The sequence below is a fragment of the Chlorella variabilis genome (genome assembly GCF_000147415.1).
Source record: "Chlorella variabilis unplaced genomic scaffold CHLNCscaffold_17, whole genome shotgun sequence".
NCBI classification, from domain to species: Eukaryota; Viridiplantae; Chlorophyta; class Trebouxiophyceae; order Chlorellales; family Chlorellaceae; genus Chlorella; species Chlorella variabilis.
This window is the reverse complement of record NW_005435071.1, coordinates 872,543-888,877: the sequence shown is the minus strand read 5'-3', so window position 1 is coordinate 888,877 and position 16,335 is coordinate 872,543. Positions and strand designations below refer to the sequence as shown.

At 68.2% G+C, this 16,335-nt stretch overlaps 3 protein-coding genes across 3 annotated transcripts in view; 2 read left to right on the top strand and 1 right to left on the bottom strand.

Annotated features, from left to right (window-relative positions):
* CHLNCDRAFT_136827 (hypothetical protein) overlaps nucleotides 1-1,197 on the bottom strand; it is a gene marked incomplete at both ends in the record, with an annotated part of 5,884 nt that extends 4,687 nt beyond the window's left edge. The window contains 4 exons of the mRNA XM_005845539.1: nucleotides 49-113; nucleotides 363-429; nucleotides 659-953; nucleotides 1,051-1,197. Coding sequence (XP_005845601.1) covers nucleotides 49-113; nucleotides 363-429; nucleotides 659-953; nucleotides 1,051-1,197 — 574 coding nt within the window. The remainder of the gene's footprint in view (nucleotides 1-48; nucleotides 114-362; nucleotides 430-658; nucleotides 954-1,050) is intronic.
* Nucleotides 1,198-1,935: 738 nt separating this feature from the next.
* CHLNCDRAFT_136826 (hypothetical protein) lies at nucleotides 1,936-5,952 on the top strand (the record flags this gene model as incomplete). The annotated part of the gene is made up of 9 exons (XM_005845639.1): nucleotides 1,936-2,167; nucleotides 2,343-2,547; nucleotides 2,732-2,823; nucleotides 2,984-3,447; nucleotides 3,705-3,807; nucleotides 3,960-4,219; nucleotides 5,216-5,456; nucleotides 5,586-5,633; nucleotides 5,816-5,952. The coding sequence occupies 9 exons, from the start codon at nucleotides 1,936-1,938 to the stop codon at nucleotides 5,950-5,952; spliced, it is 1,782 nt and encodes a 593-aa protein (XP_005845701.1).
* Nucleotides 5,953-6,941: 989 nt separating this feature from the next.
* On the top strand, nucleotides 6,942-11,393 carry CHLNCDRAFT_136825 (hypothetical protein; the record flags this gene model as incomplete). Its single annotated transcript, XM_005845638.1, has 11 exons — nucleotides 6,942-7,142; nucleotides 7,260-7,318; nucleotides 7,581-7,698; nucleotides 7,821-8,415; nucleotides 8,923-9,265; nucleotides 9,480-9,746; nucleotides 9,909-9,993; nucleotides 10,176-10,288; nucleotides 10,430-11,003; nucleotides 11,147-11,236; nucleotides 11,328-11,393. 11 exons carry the CDS (start codon nucleotides 6,942-6,944, stop codon nucleotides 11,391-11,393), a joined length of 2,511 nt encoding a protein of 836 aa, XP_005845700.1.
* Nucleotides 11,394-16,335: the final 4,942 nt, after the last annotated feature.

The following is a 16,335-nucleotide window of genomic DNA, read 5'->3' as shown; positions in this document are numbered from 1 at the left end:
GGGGAGGGAGGGGAGAGGGAGGGGCAAGCAGAGGCGGGGGAGGCGCACCTGCATTGCGCACCACCTCAATCTTCATGCCAGCCAGCGCCTTTCGCGCCTCCGCCTGGTGCGCCCTGCGGTGTGCGCACGCGTGTGGGGGTTGTGGGGGTTGGATGAAAGTGTGCTTGGGGCAGCCAGCCAATCATGGCGGTCCAAGCGTGGGGGCCACGGCCACCACAACCACGCCGACGCCGGGGCAGAGCGCCGCGGAGCAAACCCTGCCAGGACCCCACACACAGCGCGGGCCCCTCACCCACCCACAGCGCAGACTCCCCAACGCGCTTCCAGCCCCCGCACCACCCCCATCCCCCCAACCACCCCACCTGAACGCCGCCATCTGCTGCTTTTCCTGCTTCTCCTTGAGCTTCTTGATCTTGGTGGCGTCCTTCTCTGCAGCAGGGGAGGCAGGCGGGGCAAGTGAGCGGAAGGAGAGGAAGAGGAGGCAGGCAGGCAGGCAGGCAGGCAGGCAGGCGGACGGGCAAGGGCTGGGCGGCACGGCCCGGCACATGTCTCAGGCGCCGGCGCGCGGTCAGGCATCCATGCAGGCATCCACCCATCCATCTGCCCAGTTAGCCAGCCAGCGACGGCAGCCAGCCCTTGCCGTGCTACCACACCAGACCTGTCATGAGCGAGAAGTCCTCCTCGCCGCCCTCCCCGGAAAACAACCCCTGGATCATGTTCTTGCCCAACTTCTTGATTTCCGAGGAATGCACGCTGACCCGGTTCATCTCGTCCAGCAGCACGGGACCGCCCTCCAGCGTCCTGAAGCCCGCGGGGCGGCCGCCGGCGGCAGACAGGCCGCTGGCGTCGCTGGCCGCGTCGTCCTCGCCGCCGCCGCCGCCCTGGAGCAAGCGCTGCAGGCGGCGGCACGCCTTGTGCGCGGCCGCGTCGTCAGCCACGCACCGGCTGCTGGTCTGCAAGGTCAGACAAGGGGATGGGAGGAAAGGGGGGGTGGGTGGCTCACAGTGGGCAAGCTGGCGTCGACAGGCGGCGGCGGCGGCGGCGGCGCACCATCATCTCCCCAAAGGCCTCGTACGCCTCCTGGGCATCGTCTCCCCACTCGAAATCTTCGTCAGACAAGCATGAAATCAAGTAATCGAGCACATCAGGGTCGGCCTTGCTGCCAAACACCGCCTCCAACGCTTGGCGAACGTCCATTGCTGGTCAGGACGCCGCCGCGGCGCTACCAGCACTTGCACACGCAGCGAGAGCAGTGAAGCAGCCCAGCAGGTCAGAGCCAGGCATGCGATGGTGCGGCGGCAGGGTCTGTTGCACCCCTGGCTTGGCAACAAACACCAGCGAAAATCAATGCAATGCGAAGCGATCGCCCTAGCTGCTGTCTGATCCTCCGCCGCCGCCGCCCGCCACAATGCCGCCATGCGGGCGGCATTGCGGTATCGGCATTGCGGCTTTCCAATGGCTCCCTGTGTGAAAGTAGTGATCCCCTGATAAGGTGCTTGGCCGGTGTGTAGCATGTGTTACCTTCAGACTCGCTCCAAGCTGTGCTACAGGCAGATGAAGCGGCTGACATTGGGTTGTGGGCCCGGCCTCTGAATGTCGGTGACCTGCCGGGCAGTGCCCGCCCAGACACCGAGCCTTCTCTTAGCCACCGTCATGTCTTACTGCTACTTGATGCGCCGCTTTGCCTTCTGTACTGTGTAAGGATTCAATGCATGGAGGGATTCAATCCACTCAGGGCTGCTTGGGCGCCGGCGCATCTAGGCGGGTGCGCTGCCGCCCGCCTGCTATGGGGGCTGTGGACACAGCCCCATGCTGTCCAGCCTGGTTCAGTTCCTGTGACTCTACAGCAGGAAACCAAGCAGTCAGCGCCGCTAGGGGTTCTAAGAACTATCGGGCGGTCACTGGCGATCGAGCCCTCTCTGCTCGCCAGCTGATATGCCTGCAGAAGAAGCACCGCAGCACTCGCAGCAAGCCGCCGACAATGCCGCCGGCTGGGGCAGCAGCGAGCTGGCGCCACCCGACCCTGCCGCCGCCCCCGCTGCTCGCCCAGGAGCGCCGCTGTCGGAGGCGCTTCGGAAGCAGCTGGCACAGCTGGCGGTGGATGGCTCGGCTTGGATGGACGACCACCGCTTGGCGGTCCGCCTGGCTGCCATTGCCGCCGTGGCAGGTGTGTGGGCCTGCGGGCGCTGCTGTCAGTCGGGGGTGCCGACCCGATCAGCCACGTGGTGTCACCTGGTGCGGCGGCGCTGGCTCGAGGCGTGGGGAAAAGGTTGCAAAATGTCTCTGCCTGCAAGGGAACAACATCCCCACTCCCGAAATGTGTAGCGCCTTGTGCTGTGCAGGCAGCGTGGCCTTCCTGCTGCACACAGGCCACGTGGCGGGGTGGCGGCAGTATGCGTCTCTGGCAGAGCTGCCACCGCGCCTGCTGGCCCCGCAGGCGGCACGCCTCCCCGTGGTGATGCACAGCGCGGCGCAGCACGGCGAGGTGCTGGCGGTGCGCGTTGCGCACTACCCGCTGCTGCGCCGCTTGGTGGACGGCTACCGCAGGTGCGCTGGCTGGGAGGCTGTCCGGGAGGCTGGCTGGCTGGGAGGGAGGCTAGCAGGCTGGCTGGCAGGCTGGTTGGCTGAGATGCATTTGATGCCAAACGCCTGCTGTGCCCTGAGCGTCCACACTCCAGCCCTCACTTTTGCGCTGAAGAGCTGCTCGCTGATTCTGCCGGCGACGATGCAGGGTACCGTCGTCTGCGGCGGCGCACCGAGCGGCAGACCGCAGCCGGCTGCTCACCTGCTACCTCGCGGGCCCGGTGCAGCCCACGGCCGCAGGTACAGCAGGGGCCTGGGGCCTGGTGTGCCGTGGGCCAGCGAGAACAACTTTCCTTTGCACCGCACACGGGCCCTGGCAGGTGTGCCCAGGGCATGCCGGCGGCCCCTGGGAGCGCTGCCATGAGTGCTGCTGCCCCGTCTCGCCCTGGCATCCGTGCAGGGCTGAAGTACCTAAAGCAGCTGGAGCTTGTGGGCGTGCACCGCATGCGCCTGCTGAGCGTGGTGGACGCCGCCGACCAGGCTTGGACGGCCCCGGCGGCACAGGATGCTGCTGGCAGCCAAGCCAGGCTGCAGCTGGGGCCCGGCGTCGCCTGGGGCGGCTGGGAGCAGCTGGCTGCTCAGGGCGCCGCCTCGGCACCGGCAGATGAAGCTCCGACCACGCCCGCGCCTGCAGCCCAGCAGCCGCCTGTGGCAGCGCAGCACGATGAGCTGGCCCCAGTGGCAGCGCCCAGCCAGCGGCAGCAGCAGGAGCGGGGGGCTGCTGGTGCGGCTGCGGCGGCTGCGGCGGCGGTGCACTCTGGGCCCATGCTGTGGGGTGAGCTGTATGCCCGAGAGCCGCGCCGAGGGCTGGCGGCGCTGCTGCCGCGGCAGCGGGGCGATGTCGGCGAGCGCCTGATCAGCCGGGTGAGGAAATGGAAAGTGGGAGAAGCTTTGCTCGTCCTTGCTGCGCACCCACACACCACTCGCCCACCGCCGCCTGCGTTGCTGCGCATGGGTGCCACCCGCGCCCCGCCTCCCCACCCTCAACCTCGAGCCTGTCCTGTCTGCCGCCTGCCGTGCGCTGCGCTGCACAATTGCATGTGCACCGAAGCCATTCTGAGAAGCCATCTGCCTCCTGTACTGCCTGATGGCTGCCTGGCTGCCTGGCTGCCTTCCCGCAGGGCGAGGCAGCCATGAAGGAGCCAATAGACCTGGAGTGGCTGGGATGCAGCTGGCACCGCATTGACCGGCTGTATGCCGCAGAGCAGGCCGCCATCCGGGCAGGTGGGCCGGCTGGGCAGGCCGCCGCGTGCCAATGCAGACGTGCGGTGAGGCTGCAAGGCAGATGTGTTGGCGGGCACGGCTGATCTGGCGGCAGCTTGGCCGTTCAGAGCTGCTTCAAAGCTGTTGTGCCCCTGCCCCCGCCGGTGACGCAGGGCTGGGCATCTGGGCGGTGAGGCGGCCCGGCCTGGGGGAGTGGAGCCGCAGCGTGGCCCGCAGCGCTTGGATGCGGGTGCGGCACACCGCACGCACCACGGCAGCCGCGGCAGCTGGCAGCGTGAGCGGCGCGGCCGCGGCCGCCGGCACTGCAGTGGCGGGAGCGCTGACAGCCAAGCCCTCTGCAGGCAGTGCGGCGGGCAGGGCAGCGGCGCAAGCTGAAGGGGTGTGGAGCCGGGCTGCGGCTGCGGTGGGCAGGGTGCGCCGGGCTGCGGCGGCGGCCATGCCCCGCACGCGACGCGGCCTGCCAGCTGCGAATTCCCTGGCTGCTACCGCGCCGCCTGGAGCCAGCCACGCTTCTGGAGGTGCAGCGAATGATTCAGGGCAGCACAAGGACTAGTGTGTTTGCATCGCTGGTTGCAAGAGTGCCATGCAGCCAGGTGGCGGCTACGCGTCCGGCGGGCAGATGGCGACGAGGGGGCGCAACCAGCGGCCGGCAGCTCGTGCTTGCCGCACCCCCTTCTGAATGTTTTTGCCCATAAGGGACCTAAACATCGGTCTAGGCGTGTGGGGGCATGTTGGATCAGTTTGGCTGCGTGACTGCATGACGTGTGGGCGTCCCCTACCACCCGGCTTCACGCCCTCTGGGAATCCCAGTGTTGCACCCATATTAACCGCCCCTAAACCCGTCTTTTGCACTCTCCCAGTCAGCCAACCACCGTCTGTGAGCTCCTTACGGTCCTCATCCGAGTGGAACGCGACCCGATCTATCGCATGCGCAGAGGTGAGCGGTCCAACTCCCTGCAAGTTGCATCAGCGTGTCTGCCAACACCTCTGTTGGCATGTGTGCTTGTGCGCAGCGCCCTGGACGCACGCGTGGCGTCGGGTCTCTTACCCCCGCGGCCCCCGCGTGCTCGCAGGCATCTCTTTAACGCCGAACCACCCAAGAGAGTGAATGGAGGCCAGAGCGGTCGGCGTGCTCCTTGCAGTCCTATGCATGTCCATGGCGCCAGCGAGAAGCCAGCCCAAACCGGTCACTAAGCTCGCCCCTACACACGATCATGGACTCCAGGGGGCTTTACTGCCCATACTACCTCGCGGCGCCCTGAGGTGGAGGCCAGGGGTGACAGCCTGGGCGCGCCGCGCGCGCGCACTGCAGCAGCTGCTCCCGCCCGGCGGCAGCAACAGGCCCTGCGTTGCCGCAACCGAGCACACCTGCACTGGCGCGGCGGGCACCGCCCCCATCTGCTGCCAGCGCCGAATGTTCGCCTGCGGCACGCGGCTGGACACGGGCGGGCCCCGCTGCGCCATGTGCCCCCAAGTCTGCATCATGGACTGCATGCCAGGCTACAAGTGCGGCAAGGATGCCAATGGCTGCTTCAACTGCCTGCCGGACGCCTCAAGCAACGGCAGCATCCGCCCAAACTCGACTAGCACCAATAGCACCAATAGCACCAATAGCACCAGCAGCGGCGGGGCTGTGGTGATCGGCAGCGGTGGGCAGTCGGGGAACAGCACTGCTGGCGGGTGCGGCAAGGACTTGCTTTGCCCCGCCAGCCAGGCCTGCAGCCCGGCGGGCCTGTGCCTCCCCGACCCTTGCCTCAGCCCTGGCGCCTGCCCCGCAGACGCCAAGTGCACCCTTGGTTCTGACTTCAAGCCTGTCTGTACTGCCGGTGAGCTCGCACCTCCTCCCTGCATTGGCCTGCCGGCGCCGACTGCCCCTGCATCGCCTGGCGAGGCTGCCAGCGCCCGCGCCCAGTCTGATAGAGCTGCTACTGGCTGTGCGGCTGCCCGACATGCATTCCCTGCCACCCATTCTAATGCCGTCCCGTCCGCCGCCCCTCGCCTGCCGCAGTCCCCAAGTGCACGCCCGGCTGTGGCACCGGCTATGTGTGCCAGGCGGCGGGCAGCAAGTGGAAGTGTGTGAAGAAGCCGCCAGCCGTTCGTCGCACAGCCCGCAAGCAGGCGGTGCGCCACCTACTGGCGGCCTGACGCTCCGATCATAACTTGTATATATAAGTTTTCTTTCTGGTGTGCTCTCATTCCTATGCTGTCCAGCTGACAGTATCCCTTTTGTTCCTCCGCTTTGAATTGTTTCATCCCTTCTCATTTGTTAGCGATGCCCCTGTTCCCCTCATCACCGCTTACCGCACCCTTCACCCCAAGCTCTGCACCATTAAGCCACACACGTCGCGCTTCACATTCCCTGCCTCCCTTTTCTCCAGCTGCTGCGGCCCCTGCCCACCACCCGCCAGCAGCCCCTCGATCCCTGGCGTTGTTCTGTGCCCTCACCACCTCGCACCAGCTTTGCTGCTTTCAAGACCAGCCTGCGCTCCTCTCGTGATGAAGCCTTGCGATACTGCCATTTCAACAGCTGGTTGCCCAGTGGGATCCCATCCAACTTATGACACGACCTACCCAACCACACAATACACACATGATGTAATCGATTCTCGAATCGAGGGGAGGGCAGAACAACAACAGCATGAGTGGCCCGGCTGGACAGACACAGGTGTCTGTCGACATGACGGCTGTCTGTCTGTCTGTCTGTTACACCCATAAGGAGCAAATGAATGCTACGGGCCCAGCTGTGGTGCAGCAGCTGGAAAGGTGAAGGCACCATACACAAACGGGGAGAGAGAGAATTGGGTGGCCCGCCCCGGAGAAAATGCAGTGGATTTGGGGGATCCAAGAAACAGGGAAGAAGATCAGTGTGACCTTGCAGCCGTATGCGCATGGCGGCGGCGGCGCCAGCAGGGCGGGCGAGCGGGCGGCTTGCAGGACGGAGATGGGCCCAGGCTGGTCCTCCTGTTTTACTCGTCATGAGCACAGGTCCAGTGCAGATGAAGCTTGTTGTGTTGAAGTTAGGCTGCCCTTGTCAGCAGACCCGCGGGTGAGCCCACGGCGGCCCCACTGCCGCTGCTGCTACTGCTCCAAGAGTCTCTGCCTCTTGACAGGACTCTCCTCGTGACAGAGCGGGCATGAGCCAGCCCACGTGCGGCCTGGCCTCCCAGGCAGAGCTGCAGGCAGCCCTCCCGCCCGCTGGCTACGCCAACAGGCAGCAAGACTCGCAACCTGGCAGCCTTGGACGAACCAAGGACGCGCCCAGCTCCTCGCTGGTGCCGCTGCCCCTGCCGAGGCGGCTGTCGGCTGTGCTGCTCGGCCAGCAGGGCTCTGACGACGTGGCGGCACCGAGCCACGCAGCTGCTCCAGCGCCTTGCGGTAGCACGCCTGGATGGGAACGCGGCGGCGGCGCTCCTACACAGCAGCAGCTGGGTGTGCCACTGACGTCCCTGCAGCTGCAGCACCGGCAGCAGCTGGAGGTGCTGCACCGGCAGCAGAAGGAGCAGCAGACCTGGTGGGATGCAGCGAGGGCGGTGGTTGAGGGTCGCGCCCCGCTGGCACAGACGCCGCAGGCCGGCCAGCAGGGCGCCATGCCCTGTGCCCCAGGCCAGGGCCCAGGGCAGCCGAGTTTCCCGCCGCCGCCGCCGCCGCCGCCGCCGCCGCCGCAGCAGCCACCACCGCCGCCGCCGCCGCCACCACCGCCGCCACCACCGCCGCCGCTGCCACCGCCACCACCGCCACCGCCACCGCTGCCGCCGCTGCCGCCGCCATTGCAGCAGCGCCAGGCAGCTTGGCAGCACACCTGGCACCCAGCCGGCCACCTTCAGCCGCTCCGAGCCCCCAACCTCCACCACCCGCCCTTGGCAGGCGGCTGGCAGGCTGCATGGCCGCCAGGTGTGGGCCCAGCAGCCCCAATGCTGCCCTTGACGCCACGTCCAGCAGCAGAGGCGCACCACGCACCCCAACAGCCGCGGTCTCACCCGTGCGTGCACCCCACCGCGCCGCCGCCACTGCAGCCGCCGCAGCTGCCGCAGCCCTGGCTGCCACCGCCAGGCCAGGCAGGGGCGGCGGGCGCAGGCAACTCGCCTCGGGCGGCCTCCAAAGTGCGGCGACTGCATGCTGCGCCAGCTGTGGCAGCTGGGGCGGATTCGGCAGGGCTGCTGGAGCAGGGCTGGTTCTTTGGGGGCGGCAGCAGAGGCTCCGCCATGCCGCCACCACGGCCTCCGCCAAACGCAGCCCCCTGGCTCGCCGGCGGGTGGCCCGCAGCAGCCCCGGCTGCAAAGCCCGCTGCCAGGGTCGCCGCTAAGGCAGGCAGGGACGGCGGGGGTGGCGGTGCTGGCGGAGGATATCAGCCGAGGCAGCAGCAGCAGCAGCAGCAGCAGCAGCACGGCACATCCAAACTCAAGGAGCAGGTGAAGAAGCTGGGGAGGCAGCTGCAGAGCCACGCGCTGCACCTGGCGCAGCAGCAAGGCCCCCAAAGCCGCGGGCACAGCCATGTGCTGCAGCCGGGGCAGGAGCAGGGGCCCCGGATTGAGCACGCTCAGCAGCAGGGGCGCCGGACACCCGCGCCGGCACTCTCGCGGCACGCCGAGTCGCCGGTGGCTGCCGCCTGTGAGCCTCCTGAGGTGGCAGCACAGGCTGCCGCCTCCCTGGGCACACCCATGGCAGCAGCAGGCTGCACAGAGGCAGGCCTGGCGCCTGAGCCCGCACAGATGTCAGCTGCGCCGGCAGCAGCCCAGCCGGGGATCGCAACCCTAGCTGATGAGCCAGCAGAGGCAGTCCTGCGGGGTGTGGTGGCTGCAGAGGCCCTCCCTCGAACCTCTCTGCCGCCTCCGCTGCCACCCTGTACGGCACCGGAAGCGCCAGCAGACCGTAGTGCATCGGCGGCGGCGCAGCCGGCAGCAGTTGCAGCGAGCGGCGACGCCAGCGGCGCCCGGCAGCGCGAACCCGGCGTGGCGCCCGAGCAGCAAGAGCCTGAAGCGGCCTCAGCAGACCCCCTTGAAGCAGCACCTTTGCCTGCCAGCCCAGCAGCCAACACAGATGCAGGGCCCGGAGCAGGAGCACGGGGAGAGGGGGCTGCTCCTCCCGTACCATCCAGCCCTGCTGCTCCTGTCACAGGCGCTCGGGGCCAGCCAGCGTACGGCATGTTGCCGCCACTAGAGCCAGCCCCAGCGCTGGCCACTGCCCCCGCCCCCGCTGCCGCGCAACACCCCGCGCCAGCAGCGGCTGTCCCCGAGGCGTGTGCAGCGGCCAGCCCCTCTCCGCGGCCCGCTGCCGCCCCTCCCTCTCCCCCGGCTGCCGCCTACCTGACCGCCTACCTGGCCTGCCTGCCGCGGGGCCCGCAGTGGAGCTGCGCCCTGCAGCTGGTGCACCGCTTGGATGGCCTGCGCCCCAGCCGCTTGACCCCTGATGACCTGGCCGCCTGGGCAGCCCAACAGGGCTTTGCCGCCCCAGACCTGCGGTGAGGCGCTTGCCCGGCATGCCTGTGCAGGAGTATGCGGCGGGGAGCCTGCATGGCATGCAGCAGATGGTATCCGCTGCTCAGCTGATTCGCGCCGGTGGATGGCACTCCTTCTGCCCCTCTTGTGATGTCCCAGCGCCTCTGAAAGATCCCACGCGCGGAGGTCGACTGCCGGGGGCGTTGTGCGTGCCTCCCCGCCTCCCCCTGCCTGCAGAGAGGCGCTGGTGGCGCTGCAGGCGGCGGCGGTGCTGGAGCTGCGGCAGCTGCCCGCCACCAGCGGCCCGCCCTGCTCTGGCTCTGCCTGCACCGCCTGGCAGCTGCTGCCGGCCGGAGCTGGGCTGGGCCTGGCAGAGCGCGACGTGGAGGCTGCAGTCCAGGCTGCCGAGGCAGCGGGAGCGGCTGCCGAGGTGGCGGCGGTTGGCGAGGAATTGGTGGCAGCGGTTGTTGCCGCGGCAGGCCAGGCAGCTGCCCGCATGCCTGTGTCGGCACAAGCAGGTGGCGCTCACGAGAGCAGCGCTTCCGGGTCACCTGGAACGCCAGGCGCACGGCAGCAGGGCAGCACCTCCCCTCAAGCCGCCACCAGCTCCCCCCCCGCCGCGGCCGCGGCGTTTCCGCTGCCGCTACCCCCTTCGCTGGCTGTCAGGTGGCTGAAGGGGCCTCGCTCGCCGACCAGCGTGGCTCTTCCCTTCATCAGGCCTGGCGCTGCCGCCATGCTGCGCGCGCTGCTGGTGAGTGCGGCCGCGCTCGGGCATGCTGTGGCCTGCAGGCTGGTGGTCTTGTGGGTGAGGGAGCGGCGATGGCCATTGGAGCGGAATCCAGCACTTCACTGATGGCTGGGCCCGGCGCCGCTCACTTCTTGTCTACTTTCTACATGAAGCTCCTCTGGGCGGGCCCTGCGCTCCGCATGCAGGCCAGCCCTCGGCGCCAGCTGCCGACAGACGCGCTGGACGCAGCGGCCGTGGCCGGCGCACTGGAGCGGGCGGCGGGCGGAGGCCAGCGGGTGCCGACATCCCAGCTGGGCATGTGAGCGGACCTGTGGCAGGCTGCTGAGCGGCCCAGCTTGCTTGCGCTTTTTCCCTGTCGAGCAAACAGGCAGAGCCAACGAGCACAGCTGCTGTCCCTTCTGATCGAATCCACTTTCCAGCTCCCTCCTCCTGCCTGTAGGTGGTGCCGGCAGCTGCTGGAGGCATCCACCCTCCTCGACTCCCGCCAGGCGGCGCGCAGCAGCAGGCTGTGGCACATCCCGCCCAGCAGAGCCGCGGCCGCAGCAGCGGCTGTCGCTGGCGTGCTGGGGCAGGCTGCGCCCGAGCCAGGCCCACTGCCTGCTCTCGGCGCCGCCAGCAGCGGCAGCAGCGACAGCGATGCCGAAGGTGCCGCGCCCACCGAGCCGGCAACAAAGGCAGCGTTGCTTGCGGTGCCGGCCGCAGCGCGGCGCAAGCGGCCCCTGGGAGGAAGCGCAGGCTTGCCGCCGCGGCAGAGGCAGAAAGGGGCGGCGGAAGGCGAGGGGGCAGAGGATGGCTCTGGCGTGGAGGATGCGGGGCTGGCTGAGGTGCAACCTGGTGGCGACGGCACGGGTGCAGCCGGCAGCCCCCCCAGCCTGGCCCCTGCCCCACTGCTGCCCCCCATGGAGGAAGCAATCGATGTGCTGGAGGCGGCGGCTGGGGACGATGCAGGGCTGATGCCGCTGGCGCTGCAGCTGCTGGCAGTTGCCCAGTGGGCGGGGGTGGAGGCACGAAAGGTGGGGCTCGCACTGGCGCTGCGCCCTCGTGCCTTGGCAGCAAGGGAAGACAGCCCACGGGCCGTGCATGGATGGCTTGCCGCCCTCCATTTCAGTCCCGCCGTATATCTGCTGCTGTGCTCCCTGCCTTGCCTGTCGTGTAGGCGGCGGTTTTCGGGGAGTGGTTCCCGGAGATGCTGCCGCCGCACAGGCTGCTGCTGTACCGCAAGATTGCCGCGGCAGCTGGCCAGCAGGTGGGGTTGCAGCACCTCTGTGGACTGCCAGACCCAAATGCATGCCCTGGATGCAGCCACCCGAGCTCACCTTTGGCTGTCCTGCCTTCAGGATGCTGGCCGCGTGAGAAGCTTGGTCTTGTCGGCGCTTCTGGCGGCCCCTGGCGGCCGCGGTTGATCCAGGCGAGCGACAGAGGCGGGCGCTCATTGAAGCAGGCAGCCTGGGATATTGTACCCTCCCCCATTCTATCAATGCTGTGACAAAGCACTACTCTGCATCATGGGGCATGTCGAGCAAATGACGGGGGCCACGCTGACGGTGGCAGCAGGACAGCCAGCGTGGCGCTGGCGAGTACACACTGTGGGTACACGCAGCGGATCGCCCGCCGACTCGGCGCGGCAAACGGCAGGCACCACAGGATGTCCCCAGGCAGGCAAAGCGCCGCGCTGGCGCAGCGGCAGTGAACTCAGTGACGAGGGTGGGGTGGGGAGGGGGGGCGGCGGGGCAGGGGGCGGCCACGGCGGCGGCAGCGGTGGCGGCAGCGGCACCAGCAGCAGCTGCAGCGGCGGCGCCGGCGCAGGTGGCGGGGAGGCGGGCAGCGGCGGTCAAGAGGCGGCGGCTGATCGATCCAGGCTGACCTGCACCTTTGTTCCCCCTCGTTGTTTTTCACACGGGAGCCAGGGGCTTGACACCCCGTTTCCTCCCAGTACGGCCGAAGTACAAATCACGCGTCCCGCGTATTCTCTTCTTCTTCTTCTTCTTCTTCTGGGGAGACTCCTCGTGATTTACTGGTTTCCCTTCTCACCCATCCGTCAAATCAAATCAGCTTCTACTACTCAACAGACCCTCAGACCTCCCTGTTCCCCTGTTTGGCAGGGTTTTGGGGGGTTCTTGCTTTTGAATTGGTCTGCGCATCGACACAGTTTGATCAATCTGTAGCCTTGAAAAGGGTTCTTCTGAGAGGCCTTGAAGCGCTCAGGTGCGCGATGGCGTGGTGATGGGTGCGCGCAGCGTGCTCGTCAGGGCCCTGTTGACCCTCACACCATCACCATTGAACCGTTGGATCAGTCGCCGGCTTGCTCCAAGGGGTGCCCTGTGTTGAGAGTCGACTTCCGCCGCTAACGCCGCCGCCGTCCCATCTGTTTTACAGACCTCCCTGCCACCTCAGCCCAGCACTAGGACCCTAATAAGGCGGTCAGGGGATGGAAGTGCTGGAGCAGAGCACCAGCGGTGGCACCGCTGCAGTAAGCGCTGCTACCGATGAGGCGCGCAAGCAGCGGCAGAAGCGCGCTGCGCACACCAGCGCCGGTTGGTGCGGCTCTGGAGCCAGCCCCGCAGCTGCAGCACCCGCCACACCACACGAGGCGCCTCTAGCCCGCCAGGCTGGCAGCCCCGGTGAGCAGGAGGCGGTGCCAGCAGCAGGCGCGGCCGGGGGGGCGCCAGTGGCAGAAGCCCCGCCTGCTCCTGACCGCACACTGCCACGCTCTGGCCCTGATGATGACTCAGCGGCCCGAGCAGCACCAGCCCCAGCAGCAGCAGGCACGGCTGCAGCAGTGCCGGCCGCGGCGCCTGGCAGCCGGCTGTCGCTGCGGCAGAAGATCGCGCAGTTGATGGCTGGGGTGGGCGGCTCGTCGCCAGCCGACCGCTGCTGCTCGCCCTCCCCGGCAGCACCAGCAGCATCGCCAGCCGCAGCACCAGCAGCACCAGCAGTGGCAGCAGCGGCAGCGGCAGCGGCAGCACCATCACCGCCATCATCGGCAGCAGCACTGCCAGCAGCAGCAGCAGTGGCGGCGGAAGCTGCGGCGTCTGCGGGGACCCCAGATGCGGCTGCCTCGGGCCCCAGCAGCCGCCACGCCGGGCAGAGCAGCAGCCCAGGCAGCGGCGAGGGCAGCCAGGGCAGCGCCAAGCGAAGGCGGCTGCACAGCCCGGCCAGCACGCGGCTTGTCGAAGGGCGGCAGGGGGAGGAAGGCAAGGGAGGCTGCCAGCAGCCCGCACGTGACGACGCCAACACCCTTGCCACTCAGCGCGAGCCGCCAGCGCCCCAGAGCCGGCCTCAGAGCGGGGCCAGCCTGCCCGGGGCGCCGCCGCAGTCGCCATCAGGCGCGGTGGGCGACGCGCGGCTGCTGCTCCAGCTGCGCTACCATGCTCGCCAGCCGGCGGCTCAGGCCGCGGGGCTGGGCCTGCGCCTGGTGGCTCACTTCTTCGCTGCCTACAAGGTGTGGCTGGGTGTGTATGTGTGGTAAATTGCTGCTGCTCGCCTCCCGTCCATGCACCCGCTTGCAACTGCTCGGTCCCGTGGTGGGCCCCTATGCGGCGCCGCTGTTTATGCAGGAGCGCCTGAGCCCAAAGCAGCGTGTGGCGTGCGGCGGCACCATCCTGCAGCTGCTGCGCCCCGCCACGTCGGCGCAGAAGGGAGATGGCGGCGGCGGCTGGGCAGCGGTGGCGGCCCCCCCCCCCGACTATGCCGCTGTCAGGGCAGCGATGGTTGCGGTGATGGATGGCGGAAGCTGAGTCAGGCGGCAGGGCGCCAGCGCCCTGCACATGTCAGCACCTTTCCGAAACCTCAATGTTCGTTGATCGTTAAAACACAGAACCATTACCGATGCAGCGGAGGAGTGTACACCTTCAGTTCCAAACTCAGGGGACCGACATCGTGTGCTGTGTAGGCAGCACAACCCGCACGTCCCCGCAGCCGTCGCCTGCGCTGTTGCAGTGCCGCGGATCCTCTCACGGGCCCGAGGCATGCGGCAGCTGCTGACGGACTGGTTCGGCATGAGCGTCACTGCCGACGTCCTTGCGGGCGGCGGCGTCACTGCCGCCGCCCTTGGTAGCCCTTCGCCAGCCTTTGCAGCTGCAGAGCGCCGAGTGCAGCTGTCCGGGTCCTACTCCACGCCACAGTCGCCTGGCGGCCCAGAATGGCAGACCACGCGTGTAGGTAGGGAACCGCCTGACCCGCCTCCGGCGCTTCTGGCAGCCACTGCCAGCATTGCTGATGGCAGCAACTCATCTACTGCCCCCTCCTGCCGCGGTGCTGCTTGCGGGCATCCTTGCCTTCCTATTTGTGTGGGCCATCGCAACCTTATGCATCCTGCGCCACTGCTGGCGGCAGTGGCGGCAGCAGAGGGGCGGCGGCGACCGCGGCGGCTCGCACCGTGTGCCAGGCGACGCAGGTAAAGTTGGGGAACAGCCAGCCAGCCAAGTTGGGGAACACCCAGACAGCCTCTGCAGTCCCATGGTACCGCCCTTGCTTGACTGTTGTGAGGCAGTCCCTGATGAGCACGCCCATATTGGCCTTGCCCCCTGGCTTCCTCGCCTGTGCCGCAGGCAGCAAGAGTGCGCCGCCTGTGGTACCCATTGTCGTGGTGGAGCCAGACTCGAGGCTGCAGATCGCCGTGCCAGATGGTGGTGGCAGAGCCGCCGCATCTTGTACTGCAGACAGCCCCGAAGGCAGTAGCGAGCGCTACAGCTGCCCAGGCGCCGCCCTGCCGGTGTCACACCCTGCTGGAGCCGGCGCCGGCGGGCTGCACAATGCACAGCCGCCGGTTGGGCGTCGGCACCAGCAGCACCCTGTCCCTGTTGGTGCGCAAGCCCGCCAGCAGCAGCAGTGCAGCAGAATACAGCTGGTGCAGGCAGGTGTGTGGCCGCTGCCGGGAGCTGGCGGAATGGAACAGGTTCAAACCTTTCATTGCCGCACTCTGTAGCTCGTTGTCAGAACACCATAGCTAAGTTGTAAGTCCCTGCACAGCCTCCCTCTGACCTGAGCGCTGAGCAAGAGCACCAGGTGGAGGAGTGATGGCAGCCTAGCCCCGGTGGCAGCCTTGCAGCTTCACATTTCTTGCTTCCCCACCCCATCTCCCTTTGCATGCCTTTGAAATGTAGTCCGGGGCTGAGCCCGCCCCATCCGCCGGCTGCTGTCGGCATTGACGAGACCGGTGGCGCGGGAAGCGGGCTTCACGGAAGTCAGTCAGCCTCAGTCAACTCTGAGCGAGCTCTGGCCCCCGCGATGGAACAGTCTTGTAGGTCAGATGAGAGAAGCGCTTCTCCTTCTTCTAATTCTATGGCATTCGCTGGCCTGTGGCCGGCACCCGCCACTGCGGCAGGACAGGGCTACAGGGGATGCCTTGTACGCCCCACCACCCGCTCAGGCATTGTCTCTCTGGCTTGTCTCTCGCTGCATCTCGCTGTATTCCACAGCCTGTGAGGCTGGTGAGGAGCCGCCGTGCAAGACACCGGCCCCTTCACCCGTCATGCCTCTCAAACGGGTGCCACTCCCCTAGCAGGTAACATACACCCCTGAACGACGAGCAAATCAGGGTGTGGCGGTTTACCGCCAGAAGCCCGTGTACCAGGGGGCAGCTTGAACGGAAACCTGCGCGCCACACCGCCCCTGCAGCCTGGGGCGGCGCTGATGGAGCCATCTGCACAGGCGGAGGCGCCGACAGCTGGGCCAGGTGCCCCGCCGCCTCCGGCCCCCGGAGTGGCGGCACCGCCGCCGGCCGCGCCTCCACTGGCAACGCAGGCCCAGCAGAGGCAGCCGACAGCAAGCGAACCAGCAGCAGGGCCGCCGCCACAGCATCCCCCTTCTTATCAGCAGCAGCAGGAGCGCCGGCGAGGCAGCCAGCTTGCCACCGGCAGCCCGCTGCTGCCCGTGCCGCCGCCACTGCCACACCGACACGGCGCGGTACACGGGCTGGGCTTTGCCTTCAACAGCGCCCACCCTCCAGCGCTGGACCCGTGGATCATTCCCATGGTAACCGTGGCAATAGAGGACGTGCCACCGCCGCTGGCGCCGCCGCCTGACGGCTACCAGCAGCAACCTCAGCAGCAGCAGCAGCGGCAGCAGCAGGCCTCTGGCCCCGGCCCCGCCTCCCCCATCTCGGTGGCAGCAGCGGCGGAGGCGGCCAACAACTCAGGCAGCACCGGAGGCAGCGGCGGCGGCGCCAACGGCACGGCGCCAGCCGCGTCGGCGCAGCAGGCGCAGCAGCAGCAGGCGCTGCCTCCTCCGCATCCAGCCGGCACTCGCATGGCGGTGTATGACAGCAGCGGGGTGCTGCTGGCCAGCTCGGAGCGGCTGGAGGAGCCGTGGCAGGTGGCGCACGACCACCAGCTGAAGCTGCAC